The 17652-nt window shown below is 46.9% G+C and overlaps 1 protein-coding gene across 1 annotated transcript in view; it reads left to right on the top strand.

The window, feature by feature from the left end:
- Positions 1-8002: 8002 nt before the first annotated feature.
- Gpr107 (G protein-coupled receptor 107) overlaps positions 8003-17652 on the top strand; it is a 51784-nt gene continuing 42134 nt past the window's right edge. The window contains exon 1 of the mRNA XM_048344959.1: positions 8003-8177. Within this exon, the coding sequence (XP_048200916.1) occupies positions 8037-8177 (141 nt within the window). The 5' untranslated portion in view covers positions 8003-8036. The remainder of the gene's footprint in view (positions 8178-17652) is intronic.

The following is a 17652-nucleotide window of genomic DNA, read 5'->3' on the forward strand; positions in this document are numbered from 1 at the left end:
GAAGCCGCGGCCGCCGCAGCGCTCCCGCCCCTCACAGGAGAGCGGGGGAGGGGAGGGGCGGGGCCGCGAGGGGGCGGGGCCGGCCTGACAGCTCGCGCACGCACGCGCACGCCCCGCCCGGGCTCCGCCCCCTGCCCCGCCCTCCGCTCTGGCGCTCGGGCCCAGCCCGCACCTTGGGACCGCGCGGGCCCGTCCCAGGAGGGCGTTCCCGCCGGCCGCACTCGCCCGGGCGTGCGTGTCCCTCCGCCCAGCCCGCGCGCCCCGAGCGCACAGGGAGGTCGAGGCACCCTTCGGCGAGGCCGGTGAAGGAAATCAGGGCGCGCGCCCCTAGTCTCTCACCTGAGACCTGGGCTTTCCTACACCCCCGGGAGAAAGCGGGGGAGCTGGTGGGACCATGGAGAACTGGCTCGGTTCAAATCCAGCGTCCGCAGCTGGGCGCCCTTGGAGGTGCGCCGCCTCGAGGAGGGGACCCGGCCGCCAACTGGGGCAACCACGGCAGGTCTCCCCGTGGGTGATGTGGGGCTAGGAGAGGGGTGTGTGCCCCAGAGGTCCACAAGAATGTCATTCCTGACCAGCCATGGGGAATTTCTGGAGTTCGACTCTGCTCTGAGTCATTTCTCCACAGTTTTCCGTTCTTTCAGTTAATAAAATGCCAGTCCTGGAACTTATCCTGAGTAGATGGTGAAGAAACAAAACCTCCAGTCCCACCCCCCACCTCTCAACCTGCTTATCATGCAACTCCAAGAAGGGGTGAGGCTAAAATCCCTTGCAGATAAACTCCACATCTACTTCCTTCCTTTGTAGGGCAGTGACAATACATTAAACTGTCCAAGCTGTTTTTGTGTTTAAATACTTTGTTCTTACAATGGTGCAATGTCTATGTGCATATGATCATATAAAGTATTTGTCGAAATAAACTCCAGGAAATGGAAACAAGAGGTTTTTTTTTTCTTTGTTGCTGTTTTTCTTTTTGTGTTTGTTAGTTTATCTGACTTTGGGAGGGGAAGGACAGGCACAGAAATGGACGGACAAAGAGTGAACAAATGCAGCAGTGGTACTCTAGAAAGGACTATACAACTTGTGGGTGAAGTTGGGAGGGAAAAACTGGGATAGTGCAAGGGGTGACACTGTCCAAAAAAAAGCTACTCTTTACCGGACCTATGTAACTATAATCCTGTGTATCATCTTTATAATAATTTAAAAATAAAAATACTTTGTTCTTACAGTTACCAATGTCTCCAGACTCTTTAGGCCAGATTGCTAGATATTTAACAATCTGAGTGGTTCCTCCTTGACAACAGATTCATTGCCAGAGTTGAGTTGGAGGGTTGGGAATTTAAACAAGATTGCACAATTTGGAAATGGTCAGTGAAATGCAGTTTATTTCAATTTTCCCCCATGCCAAGCTTGAAGTGTTTTTTAGTCAAATACCAGGATTAAATCTTGACCGAGTTCTTGGAGACTTCTCAAAAACGAATGGCTGGCTAATTAGGAGGTAAAAGAACCTGCTGCTTTAAAGAGAGAGGAGGAAGAGGAAGAGACACCAAAAAAAAAAAAAAAAAAGCCACACGAAGATGAAACTTTTAAGATGAGTAAGCAGGAAATTGTTAGTTACAGGAACCCATTAGAAGAGTTTTGCCAGAACTCTATGGAACTAAGTTAATCATACCTCACTGAAAACATGGGTAACTCAATTAAGTTCTGGTGACAACTGGAATACTTTGAATCAGGATATTCACAAAATAGAGCTGGATACATGGCTCAGTAGTATAATGTCTCCTTAGCAAGTACAAGACCCCGGAGTTCAAGTACTAGAAATGACAAAAAGAGATATGGCCAGGAAAAAGTACACACCTATTGAAATGATGGCCAGAACAAGGTTCGGGATAAAGAGAGCAAAGTCTGCAGAAAGAATAACAAAGTTCAACACAGACAATCTTAGGAAGAACTAAATAATTTCCATTTCCCTTAGAGAAAGGTGTGATGGTAACAGAGGGATTCCCACCAGTAAACTGCATGACGTACTTAGCAATCAGTTTCCCTACCAAACTCTCTACCCTGTGCAAATGAAGAGGACTTAACTCTGGATTGGTCTTGGTTGTGGACGTTTGACGGCTCAGTAATATTTGAGAAATACTGATTTACAAAGGTAGGATCTAGGTGAGTGACTGACATATATTGCCACTGAATAATCTGATCACATGCAAAAATTAGCATTGAAATATGCTATCTGGACAAACAGGACAGAGACCCTGTATAGGTTTCTGTGTAATTAGAAGCAAGTAACTGTTTTGCTTGCAATTAGCAAACATGTAGCCCTAGGGCTCAACATAAACATTATAGCTGCAAAAAGGAGACTTTTTTGTGGGGGGGGGGGCTGGTTGTGGGGCTTGAACTCTGGGCTTGGGCTCTGTCCCTGAGCTCTTCAGCTCAAGGTTAGCACTCTATTACTTTGAACCACAGTGCTACTTCCAGTTTTCTGGTGGTTAATTGGAGGTAAGAGTCTGGGGCTTTCATGTCTGGGCTGCTTTGAACTGTGATCCTCAGATCTCAGCCTTCTGGGGAGGATTAACAGGTGTGAGCCACTGTCGCCCAGCTTGATAGACTTTTATTTATTTTTTTTTTTTGGCCAGTCCTGGGCCTTGGACTCAGGGCCTGAGCATTGTCCCTGGCTTCTTTTTGCTCAAGGCTAGCACTCTGCCACTTGAGCCACAGCGCCACTTCTGGCCATTTTCTGTATATGTGGTGCTGGGGAATCGAACCTAGGGCCTCGTGTATCCGAGGCAGGCACTCTTGCCACTAGGCTATATCCCCAGCCCCTTGATAGACTTTTAAAGCAAACAGCTTTGTTGTTTGGGGATGTCTGATGGGAGGGGAGGTTTGGGTTTAGGGCCTTGTGCTGGCTAGGTAGATCCTTTCCAACTCCAGCTATGCTCTCATCTCTTTCTGCATTTACTTACTTTTATACCAAGTCCAGTGGACTTTTCCACTGGGCTGGTTTCGAACCTCGTGAGCCACCCACTGGTGCCTGACTGGCTTGCATTTATTTTTCAGGTGGGGCCTGCACTTTGTCCAGCAGCTCGCCTCGGACTGCAATCTCCACATCCTGCATAGCAGGGGTTACAGATATGACATAGGGTCTTTTTAATGTTTTTGCCCAGGTTAGCCTCAAATGATGATCCTCCAATTACAGATGTGAGCCACCATGCCTAAATTACACTTGACTGGTTGCCTATAGTAAGGCATATCTTTGGATTTTTTTTTTTTTTTGGCCAGTCCTGGGCCTTGGACTCAGGGCCTGAGCACTGTCCCTGGCTTCTTCCCGCTCAAGGCTAGCACTCTGCCACTTGAGCCACAGCGCCGCTTCTGGCCGTTTTCTGTATATGTGGTGCTGGGGAATCGAACCTAGGGCCTCCTGTATCCGAGGCAGGCACTCTTGCCACTAGGCTATATCCCCAGCCCATATCTTTGGATTTTTAAAAACAGCTTTCAACTATTTTTAGCTTAAAGTTTCCCATTTCTGTAGCCCTCAACCTACAGATACACTCTGAAAAGCTGGTGTCTCAAGGTACTGGACACAGAAGGCAGTCAAGAAGAGGAAGTCAGGCTGGGATGCAGGCTGGGACTTGGTGGTGAACACATCTTACTCCTCCAACTATTTTTTTTTTGTCAGTTGTGAGACTTAAACTCAGGGCCTGAGCACCGTCCCTGAGCCTCTTTGTGCTCAAGGCTAGTGCTCCACCACTTGAGCCACAGCGCCACTTCTGGCTTTTGAGTGGTTAATTGGAATTAAGGGTCTCACGGGACTTTTCTGCCCTGGCTGGCTTTGAACTGTGATCCTCAGATCTCAGCCTCCTGAGTAATGAGGATTACAGGTGTGAGCCACCAGTGCCCAGCTTACTGCAACTAATTTTTTTATTTTAATTTTGTCAGTCATGGGGCTTGAACTCTGGGCCTGGGCGCTGTCCTGAGCTCTTTAGCTCAAGGCTAGCACTCTACCACTTGGGCCACAGTGCCACTTCCAGTTTTCTGGTGGTTAATTGGAGATAAGTATCTTATGGACTTTACTGCCCAGGCTAGTTTTGAACCTCAATCCTCAGATCTCACTCTCCTGAGTAGCTAGGATTACAGGCATGGGCCCCCAGGGCCTGGCTGTAACTAATTTTTATACCTGATTGTGCAGTTCCCCTGAAGGTTTGTAAGGATATCTTAAAATCATAAAAATCTGCACAGCCTGTGACTGAGAAGCTCCCACACAGTGCCACCAAGCAGAAGAGGACTCTGAAGCCCAAGGAGGGATTGAAGGGTTTAGCATCATTCTGGACTGGACTTTTCTGGGAAGATGGCATTTTGCAACAGGTCCCCCCCACACCCAGACTTCTTCCTGACCCCAAGATATGCTTAAAAACCTACCTACCCTCCTGGAAGAGGTGTTTCAAGTCAAGAATGAAAATAATAGTGACTTAGGAGTGTACTGTCATAATCCACTTTGCCTCTAGTTCCCTTTACTGTGTTTATAGGGATTTGCTCTCTTGGCAAGAAAAACAGATGTCAGTTACAGGCCAGGCAACAATGGTTCAGGCCTGTATTCCTAGCTATTTGGGAGACTGAAATGGGGAAGATTGTGGTTCTAGGCCAGCACAGGCAGAAAAATTCAAGAGACCCCTTCTCAACTGAGAGTTAGGCAGGATCCTGTCATCCTAACTATGAAAAAAAAAAAAATCCCAGCCTAAGTATGCCCTGGCAGGAAGTGAGTCCCTATCTCAAAAAAAAAAAAAAAAAAAAGGCTAGAGAGGTAGAATGCCCACACTGCAAGTGTGAGGCCAAATGGCCTTCCTTAGGGAAAACAAAAACAAAAACAAAATAAACCCAAACTGTTGAAAATGATCTATACAACTTGTGGATAGGGATGGGAGGCAAAAATTGAGAGCAACGAAAGGAATGACATTATCCAAAAAGAAATGTACTCTTGCAGGGCACCAGTGGCTCACATCTGGAATCCTAGCTACTCAGGAGGCTGAGATCTGAGAATTATGGTTTGAAGCCAGCCTGGGCAGCAAAGTCTGTGACAGACTCTTACCTCCAGTTAACCACCAGAAAACGAGAAGTGGTGTTGTGACTCAACGTAGTAGAGCACTAAATGTGAATGCAAAAGCTAAGGGACAGTGCCAGGCCCTGAGTTCAAGCCCCATAACTGACAAAATAAAAAAATAAAAAGGTACTCTTTACCTTACTTATGTAACTGTAATCCCTCTGTAGATCACCTTTGTAACAACAACAAAAACTGGGGGGGGGGGATGGGACTAGAGAATACCAACCTATTTGTTGCTTAAAAAACTTTTTCAAATTATCAATAGTGCTATCTTCCATTGCCACATCCTGCTACAAATGGAGAAAATAGAAAAATATAATGCCCTTGACAGGAGAAAAATTTCAAAGGCAGGAGCAGGACATTTTCCCTGGGAGACCTTGAAATTAAAGGTTGCCATCAAACCGTCTGTGTCAGTTACTGTACAATATCATGATTATACAAAGCCTTTTCTTAAATTCTGAGATCACAAGCCTAAGTACAATTGCCAAAAGAGCAATAACTGCTTTAAAATATTCCATATTAGCTAGGCGCACGTGGCTCACACCTGTAATCCTAGCTACTCAGGAGGCAAAGATCTGAGGATCAATGGTCAAAGCCAGCCCAGGCAGGAAAGTCCATCAGACACTTATCTCCAAATAACCACACACACACACACACACACACACACAACAAAAACAAAAACAAAAAACCCACCCAAAGTAGAATGGTAGCTCAAGTGGTAGAGCACTAGCCCTGAGAAAGCGAAAGGACAGTGCCAAGGCCCTGAGTTCAAGCCTCAGTACTGGTACACACATACAGACACAAAGTAAAGATGGTAAAGGGAAGAAAAAAGAGGAATGTAAGGTAGGTGTGTACACAGAAGGCTGAGGTCAAAAGAAAAAATAAGACACTCAATGCTTAGAATAAAGAAGACCCATCCTTGGTCTTCTGTTGCGGACATCACCAAGGGGCATACCACTGGGAGACTGTTTAGACACCTAGATCAGCAAATCTGGAAGAAGTAGGCTCAGTCCCCAGCAAGAACCCACACAGAAAAAGGTCTTTGAAAACAATAATCACACAATGTTGTATAAAATAGGTCTTATTTCTAAAGGTTAACTTAAATGAGATCATGTATACTTCACAGGATGCTGGGCAAATTTAATTGCTTAGTAAATAAAACTATTATCTTCCTAGGATAGTAATTCTAGAGTTGCCCACTTTCAGTTTCTCCACCTGTAAAAGGGGTACGAAGTATCAGATGAAAATGTTCTGTTCAAACATGTAAGACTACATATTCAAAACAGATGTCCCAAGATAGGAGGTTAGGGAAGAAAGAGGTTAGTTGCCAAGTAGTAATCAGTGCTGATCATGAAAGATATTTTAAGATAAACTACAATCTTCCTGGCCCCACCTCAGTGTCCTACTTTGGCTCTGCAGAGGGTGTGAGAGTACTCTTACTGGTTTTTTATCATAAACTTAACAGCACTATCAAGGTGGCTTACTACTAAGGTGGCATGCCACTAAAAACACCCAGGACTCTCCATAGGGGGTCCCCATCCCATTCTGTACTTTCCCAATGAAATTTTTTAACCTGAGCAAAAAGTTTTGTGCCATTAAAACAAATCATGTTAATTTCAGTTCCAGGTTCTAATGAAAAAAAAAAAAAAGCTGAGTCTGACGGTCAAGAATCATTTTAGTACACTGGTAATCATTTGGTACTGGGATTCCTGGTGGTTTTTACTTTCTCTTCTTTTGCTTAAAAATACAAATTATTTGTGTGGAAAACCAAAACCAGGAGTCTAAAAACTAAACAAGCCAGGCTGATCTACTTGGCAATTTTAATAGCCCTGTTCTTCTATGACTCTTTAATAAAGAATGGAGGGAGAGAATGTGTCTACTACTGAATTTTTCCATCCAAGAGGTCATAGTGAGTTCTAATGACTAGTAGGAAAAGTTCCACAGTGAATGAAGACCAAAAAAAAAAAAAAAAAAGAAAAATCAGAAACATTTAGTAGCTCGTGACTGTAATCCTAGGACCTCAGATCTCTGAGGATAGAGGTTCAAAGCCCCCTGAGCATACCAATTCCATGAGACTCACATCTCCAATTAACCAGCAAAAAGCTGAAAGTGGAGGTGTGGCTCAAGTAGCAGAGTGCCGGCCGTGGGTGAAAAAGCCAAGCAAGAGTGTAAGGCCCTGAGTTCAAGCCCCATTATTGGAACAGAACAAAACAAAACATAGAATAAATATTAAGACTCGGGTCTGTACTGGTGGGATCATTAGCAGGAGGCAATGTAATACCGTGGTTTAAAAGTTTCCATTAAGCCTGGATACACACGCTTGACTTTCTCGTGGCCTCGGTCGGCTTACCTGCGAAATGGGGAGAGTGACACCTACCTCCCACACCAGTTTGTTCCCGGAACCGAATGCTACAAAAGGCCTCAAAAACTCCTACTACTGTAACTCTTTCGCCTGAGATTTGAGCGAGAAGGGCCTGGGGGATAAAAATGAAAACAAAGCAAAACAAAAACACCAAGGGAACCTACGACAAGTCACAGCGCACCCAGCCAACCGGCCAGGCCCCTGCCCCTCCTCCCCCCTTCCCCCCCGGGGCCAGGGCCTCTCACGGGGCTCGGCGCGCTGGGGCTGAGGCTCCGGATGGTCCCGCTCGGCCACCGTGGTGGCGGAAACTGACATGGGCTTTCCACTGGGCGGCCCCCCCGCCTGGATCAACCAGAGTCCGCTCGAGTCGAGCGGGCAGCCGAAAGGCCCGGCGGTGAGGCTTCGGGGGGGCGGGGTACCCGGCCCGGACCCCGCGGTCACAGGACCACAACGCGCCTTAGGAAAACCGCGCGGCGTCTGCCCGGCGGGCGGCCCCGCCCCTACAGGGCGCTTCCGGCGGATGCTGCCCTGTAACCCCGGAAGTGGGCGGGAGAGGAAGCAGCTGGCGATGCTGGAACAAACATGGCCGCCCCGGCGCTTCTGGGCCCTTGGGGCTCTCGCTGTCTTCGGCTGGTCGCAGGTTTCCGACTGCTGCCGATGCTGGGACTATTCCAGTTGCTGACCGAGCCCGGTCTGGGCCGCGTCCATCACCTGGCACTCAAGGTAAGGCCAGGCAGGGCCAGGCCCCGCGGTGAAGGCCGTGCAGGGCCCGGCCGGGGATCGGAGGCTGGGAGGGCGGAGGCCCGGCCGGGGTGGGGGCGGGGTGGGGGGGCGGAGGCCCGGCCGAGGGGCGGATACCGAGACTTGGTCCTCCCCTAGTCGACGGCCGCTTGGGTCCCGCGAGGCCGCTCAGCGTGGGAACAGTCTCTAGCCCCTGGCCGCCGTAGCTCTCCCGGGGGTCGGGTCAGCCTTGTGGGGTGCCGGGACTGGGCGCGCCGCGCGCAGATGCGACGCCTTCCCTAGGTTCCTCGCCGCCGACCCTCCCCTGCTCTCCCAGCTCCCACCCCCCCCCCCGTTACCAGCTTTGCTCCCCGCCCCACCATGCGCTGGCACTGGAAGTCTGAAATGCCTACTAGGCCTAGAATAATCATATACGTCTACCTTTATAGTTCATTTTAAAGTCCTCTAAAGCTGACAAGTACCGTCGTTAGTTCAGGTTACTAGAACAGGTCAATGTGTATGTAGGAAGTAGAAAATGCATCATATAACACACCTATTCATAATATGCCTTTTTTTCTCTCCAGAAGTTTGTAGGACTTTGCAAAATTTGTCTTGTAAAAACATATTGCTTCAACCATGAAACACTGTATTTTGTTAGAGTTTAAAGAATGTAGAATCTAGATTTACATATAACTTGTGGCGGGGGGGGGGGGGTGGCGGTGACTGGGGCTTGAACTCAGGATCTGAGTGCTTCCTCTTAGCTTTTTCTGCTCAAGAATAGTACTCAACCACTTGAGGCACAGCTCCACGTCTGTTTTTTTTGGTGGTTAATTGGAGATAACAATCATTCACTTCTGCCTAGGCTGGCATCAAACGTCGATCCTCAGGTCTCAACCTCCTGAGTAACTAGGATTACAGGGGTGAGCCAGCATTACCCACTTTAAGCAAATCTTACAGGAGATAGGTGTTTTCATTTCTTTTGGATTATACCTAGGAGTGGCTTGGAATTCCTGGGCCATATTGTAGACTTACATTTAACTTCTTCTTTGGTAGTTTGAGCCACAATTCTGCTAGGCTTAAGCCACATTTTTGCTTTAATTTCTTTCTCACAGTCTTGCACTTTTGCCCAGGCCTGTCTTGAAACAAATCCTTGTACTTCTGTTTCCCATGTAGCTTGTATTGCAAGTGGGTACCATGCCTGGCCTCTATATAACTTTATATAACCTTTTGCTTGCTCTACCATATGAGTCATGCCTCCAGCACAGCTTTTTTTTTTTTTTTTTTTTTTGCCAGTCCTCTACTACTTGAGCCACAGTGCCCCTTCTGGCCTTTTCTGTGTATGTGGTGCTGAGGAGTCGAACCCAGGGCATCATGCATGCTAGGCGAGCACTCTACCACTAGGCCATGTTCCCAGCCCCTCTATATAACTTTTTAAAGAAAATTTAACTTATTTCCTGAAGTGCTTACCATTTTATATTCACTAGCAACTAAGAAGAGTTCACTATTCCGCAAAGTGTTGGCAGTATTTGTCATTGCCTTCCCATATTATTTTAGAGCAAATCAAGGGCATCATATCATTTCATCTGTAAATATTTCAGTACATGCCAGGAACTGATGCTGGCCACCACTGGCTCATACCTATCTGTAATCTTAGCTACTCAAAAGGCTGAGTTCTGAGGATTTCTGTGTGGAGCCAGCCTGGGCAAGTAAGTCTGTGAGACTCTTATCTCCAAATAACTACCAAAAAACCTGAAGTGGAGGTGTGACTCGTGTTAGAGTGCCATTCTTGAGCAAAAAGTGCTCTGCTCCAGCCTTGAGTTTAAGACCCAATACCAGTGCACACATGTATGTGCATGTGTGAGCACGTGTACACACACACACACACAGGTCGTTTTTTAAAAATAGGGTCAAAAACCATTATAGCAAAAAGTCCTGAATATCTTTTAATGTCAAATCAGGTTCAAATGTTCATTAATCATAAATGGATTTAATTAAAGAAAACTAGGATCTAAATGTCATCCTAATCCATTGCCAGGCTACACATTCTGTATCTAGTGTTGTCATTTAATATGTTCATTTCTTTCACTTACTCTGTAAGTTGGTAATTGGACTCAGTTCCAATTGATCATGTTCATAGTTGATTCTTTCAACACAGCTATTTCTAGGTTGTGGTATATGTCTTTTTATTACTTTTTTTTTCTGGTCTGGTGGTATTGAGGTTTGGACAGCACACCTATTAGGCAGGTTCTTCATGATTCAGGCCACAATATGAGCCTAGTGTCTTTCTGTTTGGTGATACGGGATTTTTTTTTGGGGGGGGGGGAAGGGGTGTCGGTCCTAGGGCTTGAACTCTGGGCCTGGGCGCTGCCCCTGAGCTCTTCAGCTCAAGGCTAGCACTCTACCACTTGAGCCACAGTGCCACTTGCTGTTTTCTGGTGGTTAGAGATAAGAGTCTCACAGATTTTCCTGCCTGGGCTGGCTTTGAACCACGATTCTCAGATCTCAGCCTCCTTAGTAGCTAGGATTACAGGCATGAGCCACCGGTGCCCTGATTGGCTTCTGTTGATGCCCAGTTGTTGAATACTTTTTTTCATTAAGTATACTGAGCTCTAATCATGTTATTTCTTTTTTGTTGGCCATGGGGCTTGAACTCAGGGCCTGGGTGCTGTCCCAGAGCTCTTCCACTCAAGACTAGCACTATACCACTTTGCGCCACAGCATAACTTCTGATTTTCTGGTGGTTAATTAGAGGTAAGAGTCTCATGGACTTTGCTACCTCGACTATCTTCAAACCATGATTTTCAGTTCTCAGCCTCCTCAATAGCTTAGATTACAGGTGTGAGCCAGCTAATTATGCTATTTCTTATTGCAGTCTCTAAGTGGTTTGTTTTTGTTTTTTGCTTTAAAAAAGTTTGGGGGGCTGGGAATATGGCCTAGTGGCATGAGTGCTTGCCTCATATACATGAAGTCCTAGGTTCGATTCCTCAGCACCATATATATAGAAAACGGTCAGAAGTGGCGCTGTGGCTCAAGTGGCAGAGTGCTAGCCTTGAGCAAAAAGAAGCCAGGGACAGTGCTCAGGCCCTGAGTCCATCAGGACTGGCAAAAATAAATAAGTAAGTAATTAAGTAAAATTTGGTTGGTTGTGGGGCTTGAACTCTGGGCTTGAACTCTGTCCCTGAGCTTCTTTTGCCCAAGGCTAGCACTCTACTGCTACTTGAGCTACAGTGCCCAGTTTTCTGAGTAGTTTATTGGAGAGAATAGTCTTGTGGACTTTCCTGTCTGGTCTGGCTTTAAACCTCAGTCCTCAAATTTCAGCCTCCTGAGTAGCTAGGATTACAGGCTTGAGCCACCAATGCCTAGTTATGACTGTGTTTCTGAGTAATAGTTTTTAGAAAACATCTTTAGCAGTTGAGTGATTTTTAATGTTTTTTTTTCTTCTTACACATTTTCTTACACATTCAGATACATTCTACGTGTTTTCCTTTCCCCTCTAGCTTTGCTGTTAGATTCAGTAGTGTTTGGGGTCTTTGAGATAAGGTCCTCTTAGGAATCCTAGGCTGGTCTTCCTGTCTCAGCCTCCTGAGTACTGGGATTACAGGCATGCACCATCGTGCCCAGGTGGGTTATTGTTATATGACCCCTTTCCATTTGTGATTTGCTATATAGTTGTATGAGCATGTGATGTATCAATACAGACTGAGTCTTCAAAGAATACACTGTTGCTGGAAATGCAGGAGGCAGGTGTCAGTGTACTATGACACAATTCTGTCAAGTTTAGAAGCACATATGATACAGTGTGATGTTTTTGTACAGTATAGTAGTAACAGTATCTTTTATTCATTTTCTCTGGCCTTGGATGTGCCATCCTCTCACCTAGGTTCACTTCATCACCAGCATTTTGCCTTCCTCTCTCCCCATGACTGAAACGCAGCGTAACACAGCTCAGGGACAGTGCCTGGTGTTGAGTTCGAGCCCTAAGACTGGCACACACACAAAAAAACTTTTGTGTTGAAGTAGTTTTGTGGCAGAGCACCTGTCTAGCATATATGAGGTCCTGGGTTCAGTCTACCCACCTATTTCTAGCCATCTATGCATCTGTGTGTGTGTGTGTGTACAAATATGCACATATATATACACATACATACACCTAGAATATATATAGACTAAATACATACATGCATACATATATACATATAGTTACACGTGTCTATATTTTATTTTATTATTTATTTATTTTGGCCAGTCCTGGTGCTAGACCTCTGGGCCTGGGCATTGTCCCTGAGCTTCTTTTTGCCCAAAGTTAGCATTCTACCACTTGAGCCATAGTACTACTTGGGGCTTCTTCTGAGTAGTTTATTGGAGGTAAGAATCTCATGGCATTTCCTGCCCAGGCTGGCTTTTTTTCCCCAGGCTGATGCTCTACCTCTTGAGTAAGAACTCTACATCCGACTGTTTGGAATTTTATTGGAGATAATAGGACACCTGAGATACAGTAGAGGATACCTTCTAAGCATTTTTTAAAGTATATTATACATTGTTGTTACGAGTTTGGGCTGGAGAAGTGGCACTGTAGCTCAGGTGGTAGAGCACTAGCCTTGAGCACAAAGAGGCGCCCTGAGTTCATGCCCTAGGACCAGCAAAACAAAACAAAAAAAGAATTTTGGTAGTCTGAAAAATGATTTTTTTTTTGGTGGTACTGAGGTTTGAATTCATGGCCTCAAGCCTGCTAGGCAGCTGCTCTTCCCCCTCAGCTACATCCCAAAGCCCTTTTGTGCTTTAGTTATTTTTTGAATAGGGTCTCAAGATTTTGTCCAGGCTAGCCTCAGACCAAGATCCTTCTGAGTATCTAAGTTCACAGGTATGAGCTAGGACATTCAGCTTTATTTTTGTTGTTCTTATTTTTCAAATAAGATCTTGACATGTAGCTCAGGCTGGTATTAAATTCATGCTCCCCTAGACTCAGCCTCCTGAGTGCTGGGACAATAAGAGGGTTAATATCATGCCTAGCTTTTTTTTTTTTTTTCTTTTTTTTTTTTTTTGGCCAGTCCTGGGCCTTGGACTCAGGGCCTGAGCACTGTCCCTGGCTTCCTTTTGCTCAAGGCTAGCACTCCGCCACTTGAGCCACAGCGCCGCTTCTGGCCGTTTTCTGTGTATGTGGTGCTGGGGAACCGAACCTAGGGCCTCGTGTATCCGAGGCAGGCACTCTTGCCACTAGGCTATATCCCCAGCCCCTCATGCCTAGCTTTTGAAATGTGTTCTAACTTTAAAAATAGTTTGTTGAATATGTTAGGTTTTTAAAGTAGGTAGCCGGTAAAGGAGAACGCCACGCGGTATTCAGGCAGGAGAGAACGTTTATTACCGAACTGCTGGCCTGTGGCCAAGGTGATCCATGGCCGGAGAGAAGAGGGAGAGAGAGAGAGAGTGCGACCCCCACCCAGCCCTGCTTTATTTAGGGCAGGGGCAAGGGGTGTGGCCAGGTGGATTAGGAGGTGACCTCAGGGAAAGAGGAGGTAACTGCCTCCAGGTCTGCTGGTTACCCAGGTAACTGGGTGGAGACTTAATGAGGTGGGGGCATCTGCATGTAGCCCTCAGGGAGAGGACCTAACAGAAAATAAGTGCAAACTTAAGAATAATTTGAAGTAGCGCAGAATATCCTGGTGGTTAATTTTCTCTCATTATAATTGACAGTGCTTCATCATAATCAGACTAATAATGTGTGCTCATTTGTTTCAGTTAAATCTTACAAGATTTTGATTGTGTTAGGGCCAACAGTTTTCCCACTGCTTTCAGATAACATGTCTGTAAGGAAAGCCCGGAAAAATCAATGTTTCTTCTTTCTTTCTTTTTTTGTTGCCAGCCCTGGGACTTGAACTCAGAGCTTCCTTTTGCTCAAGGCTAGCACTGTACCACTTGAACCATAGCGTCACTTCTGGTTTTTTCTGTTACTGTGATGCTGAGGAATCAAACCCAGGGTTTCATGCATGCTAGGCAAGCACTCTACTGCTAAGCCACATTCCCAGTCCAATGTTTCTACTTTCAACCCTGTGAATATGTTTCTAGGGTCTGTACTGTATTTAATTGTTTTGTTTGTTGAGTTTCAGTGCCAAGAATTGAATCCAGGGCCTCAGTCAAACATGCCAGTGAAGACTGGCCATTAGAGAGTTTCAGGCTGATTCTTTTCAGTCCTGTACTCTAGCTCTTGTTTGTTTGACCTTGATTTCTCCTGAGTGAGCTGGCGGGCTCATTCTACTTGATAAGCAGCTTACTGTGCTGTTGTGATTTTTTAAGCCCTTATCAGACATATATGCTGAAGCCTTGATAGAGGAAGTGACAGGATGTCTGGTAGCTGAGTGTGGGTTCAGGGGGAAGTACAGAGAGAAAAAAATATGCCAGGAGTTGATGGCTTCCGCTTCAAGTTCAAAGCAAGACATGCTACTGATTTGGTTGTAGAAAGCTTGAGAAGTTTTTCAAAGCAGGATTTTGCACCTGAGTGTGAGTACCAATTCTGCTACCTGTGGTGGTTTTTAAGCTCATTTTGCCTCCCTGAACCGGGTTCCTAGTCTGTAAAACTATAGAATGGCTTTGAACTGTGATTCTCAGACCTCAACCTCCTGAGTAGCTAGGATTCCAGCACCTGGCTTGGTTTTGTTTTTGAAACAGGTGTCACTGTGTAAGCCTCAGGGGGTACTTTAGGAGATAGCAGTACGGAACTGTTGCCTGACTGTTGGGATCCCACTTCCCTATTACATGCTTTGGCCTTGGGTCATCATTTCCTCTGCTCCTGACTCTCATCTCAGCCGGGCTAAGTGAGGATTAGAAACCACCGGGAAAACCCATGGTACATAGCACAATGCTTGGAAAGTGCAGAAAACTAGACTCTAAAATTAGCAAAACCTTGTTTTTAATAGCACAGTGTCATCAGATGAAGTGACATAAGAAATAGAGGCCCTAAGAAGCCATCAGAAATAGAGGGCTGAATGTTTCTGTGAAAAAGCAACTGCAAGGTAACACTGAGATGGGGTATGGCTCAGTGGTGGGACCCGGTGGCATCCACCACCGCAAAACCACAAACAGCAGAGTCACTCCAAAACACACATTGCACCACACTGAGTCCAAAAAGCGCTTGCCAGGTCTCCATTCTACTACAAAGTACCTGTGTGCTCCGCAAGTTAGGAGCATACTCTTAAAACTTCCATTTGGTTGAAAATCATTCATTGTGAGTGTACAACTCCATGTCTTTCCACGATGTGAACACACCGTGCCCCACTGGGAAGGTCATCCAGAGCCTCCAGAAGCCTGAGCTCAGCCTTCTTCCGGAGCCTGCAAAGCCTCTTAGTCTAAGGACTTGTCCCGACCCCGCCATCCTGCCTCCCAGCCCGGCATTGCATCAGTGCAGGCGAGTGCATCCTGCCTGCGGCTCGTGCATGTGGTCGCAGGCGCCAGGGGTCATGTCTGGTCGCCTTCCTTCCCTCTCCGTCACCCTGTTCTGCTCAGCCGGGGGCTCTGCCAGAGTGGTCTGGAGTGTGCCAACCGTGCCGGCGCTGTGTAGTTGAATTCCTTTCCTTGCACTGGGGAAATTGTCAGGGGAAAAAAAAGGCAGGGTAGGAGCCTTCCTGCTCTAGTCTTTTCCATTTTGCTGCTCCATCTCTGTCTAGCAGATGACTCTTATGTCCTTGTTCTCTGCGGGAGTGTGGGCTTCCTTCTGGGGCCTTCATCCTCTGAGAAGTTCAAATCTAGCATCCCTTAGAAAAGAAGGGAAGCTCCCAGGGGTCAGCACAAGGAATGAGGGTTGAAGTGAAGTAAGCTAGGGCCAGCTAAGGCCTCCCTGAAGCCATGCAGGAACTTGGGCCCAGAGCCTCGGATTTTCAGCAGTTGTGGAGGACAAATGGACAAAGGACTCAGACCCAGGCAGGGAGGGGGATTGGAGCCTGGCGCTCCAGCTCACCCTGGGAGGTTGTGCTGCTGGCGTGGGGGAGGGGCTGGAAAGGCCACCCCAGAGGCCATGAAGTGCACTGCAGCTCTGCCTGGGAGGTGGGCTATGTGGCTGTCCTTACAGCTAAAGATGATGGACAGCCTCACTTCACAGGCCTTTCACGTTTGCGTTAGACGACCTCTGACACCAGGAGATTCCAGATTCCAGATGTAGAAATAATTACTCCTAACATGGTGAGGCTGCACACTTATTAAGGGTGGCGCAATTTAGGCAGATACCTCAACCTGTGCTGTCACACTAAGGAGGGCGGGTTTCGAAGTGTTTGCTGTTCCCTCACTGTCCTGGGCTGGAGTGTGTTGACTTGGTCCCGCACTGAGGAGTCAGGCAGGGTGGGTATGTGCCCACGGCTGCAGTTCCAGCAGGACTTAGGACTTGCTAGTGCACTGTCCCTGGCTTCTTTTTTGCTCAAGGCTAACACTCTGCCACTTGAGCCACAGCACCACTTCTGGCCATTTTCTGTATATGTGGTGCTGAGGAATCGAACCCAGGGCCTCATGTATACGAGGCAAGCACTCTTGCCACTAGGCCATATTCCCAGCCCCTCCCTGACCTTTCTTAAGGTTGTTACTCTACCACTTGAGCTACTGCTCCACTTCTGGTTTGTTGTTGTTACTGTTATTGTTTTTGGTGGTGGTTAATTGGAGATAAGAATCTCACAGACTTTCTTGCTCAAACTGGCTTTGAACTGCAATCCTCAGATTCCTCTCCTAGATTCACCCCCTTGGTGAGCCGCTGGTGTTGGGGTCTGGACAACCCCTTTCTCCCCCCACGGGGAGAATGGTAACCACAAACTCTATGAAAGAGCACTCAGCCTGGCCCTCCGCCAGCGGAAGGCCAAAGGCGTGCTCACATGGGCAAGCGCTAAGTTGAGGAAAGGTTGCTGAAGCCTCCCCTCCCCCCAGTCCCCTCACATGTTACCAAGGGCGGAGGCGAAAAGGAATGCATCAGGGACACGCTGCGGTGGTGGGAAGCGTCTCAAAGACTTTAATATGGAAGGGCACTTATATAGAAGTAATGGCGGGAAAGAAAGGGGGCTGGCCAAAGGGCCAGTCATAGGCTAAGGATCACGTTCATCAAGTGACATCACGAAACTTCCCTTTGTGGGCGGGACAACCCCATCATGGTGGCACGCACGTGTTCACCTCCCAAGAGGTGGAGGCCAGAAGGTGGGAGGGACTTCCATTGTCCCAAAGCTGGTGGAAGGGCAGCCTTCCCAAGGCCATAATAATCCCCAACAGCTGGCCCCCGTAGTTCCTGTCATTCTTTCTTTATGAGATTTGGTCTGTGTAACCCATCATACATCATGTCATTTTTAGGTACAAATGAACTTTAGAAAAAAAATGGAATTATAGGTTAGAAAGTGGACTCCCCTTCCTTCTGTAGGGGAAGGAGCAGGCATGTACACACTGAAGAAATCTGTGTTCTTGAAGTGACATTGGTCTCTTCATTTTCTCCCTACCCAGGAGCATAGTAGGCATTGTA

Source organism: Perognathus longimembris, chromosome 1, assembly GCF_023159225.1.
Source record: "Perognathus longimembris pacificus isolate PPM17 chromosome 1, ASM2315922v1, whole genome shotgun sequence".
Classification (NCBI taxonomy): Eukaryota; Metazoa; Chordata; class Mammalia; order Rodentia; family Heteromyidae; genus Perognathus; species Perognathus longimembris.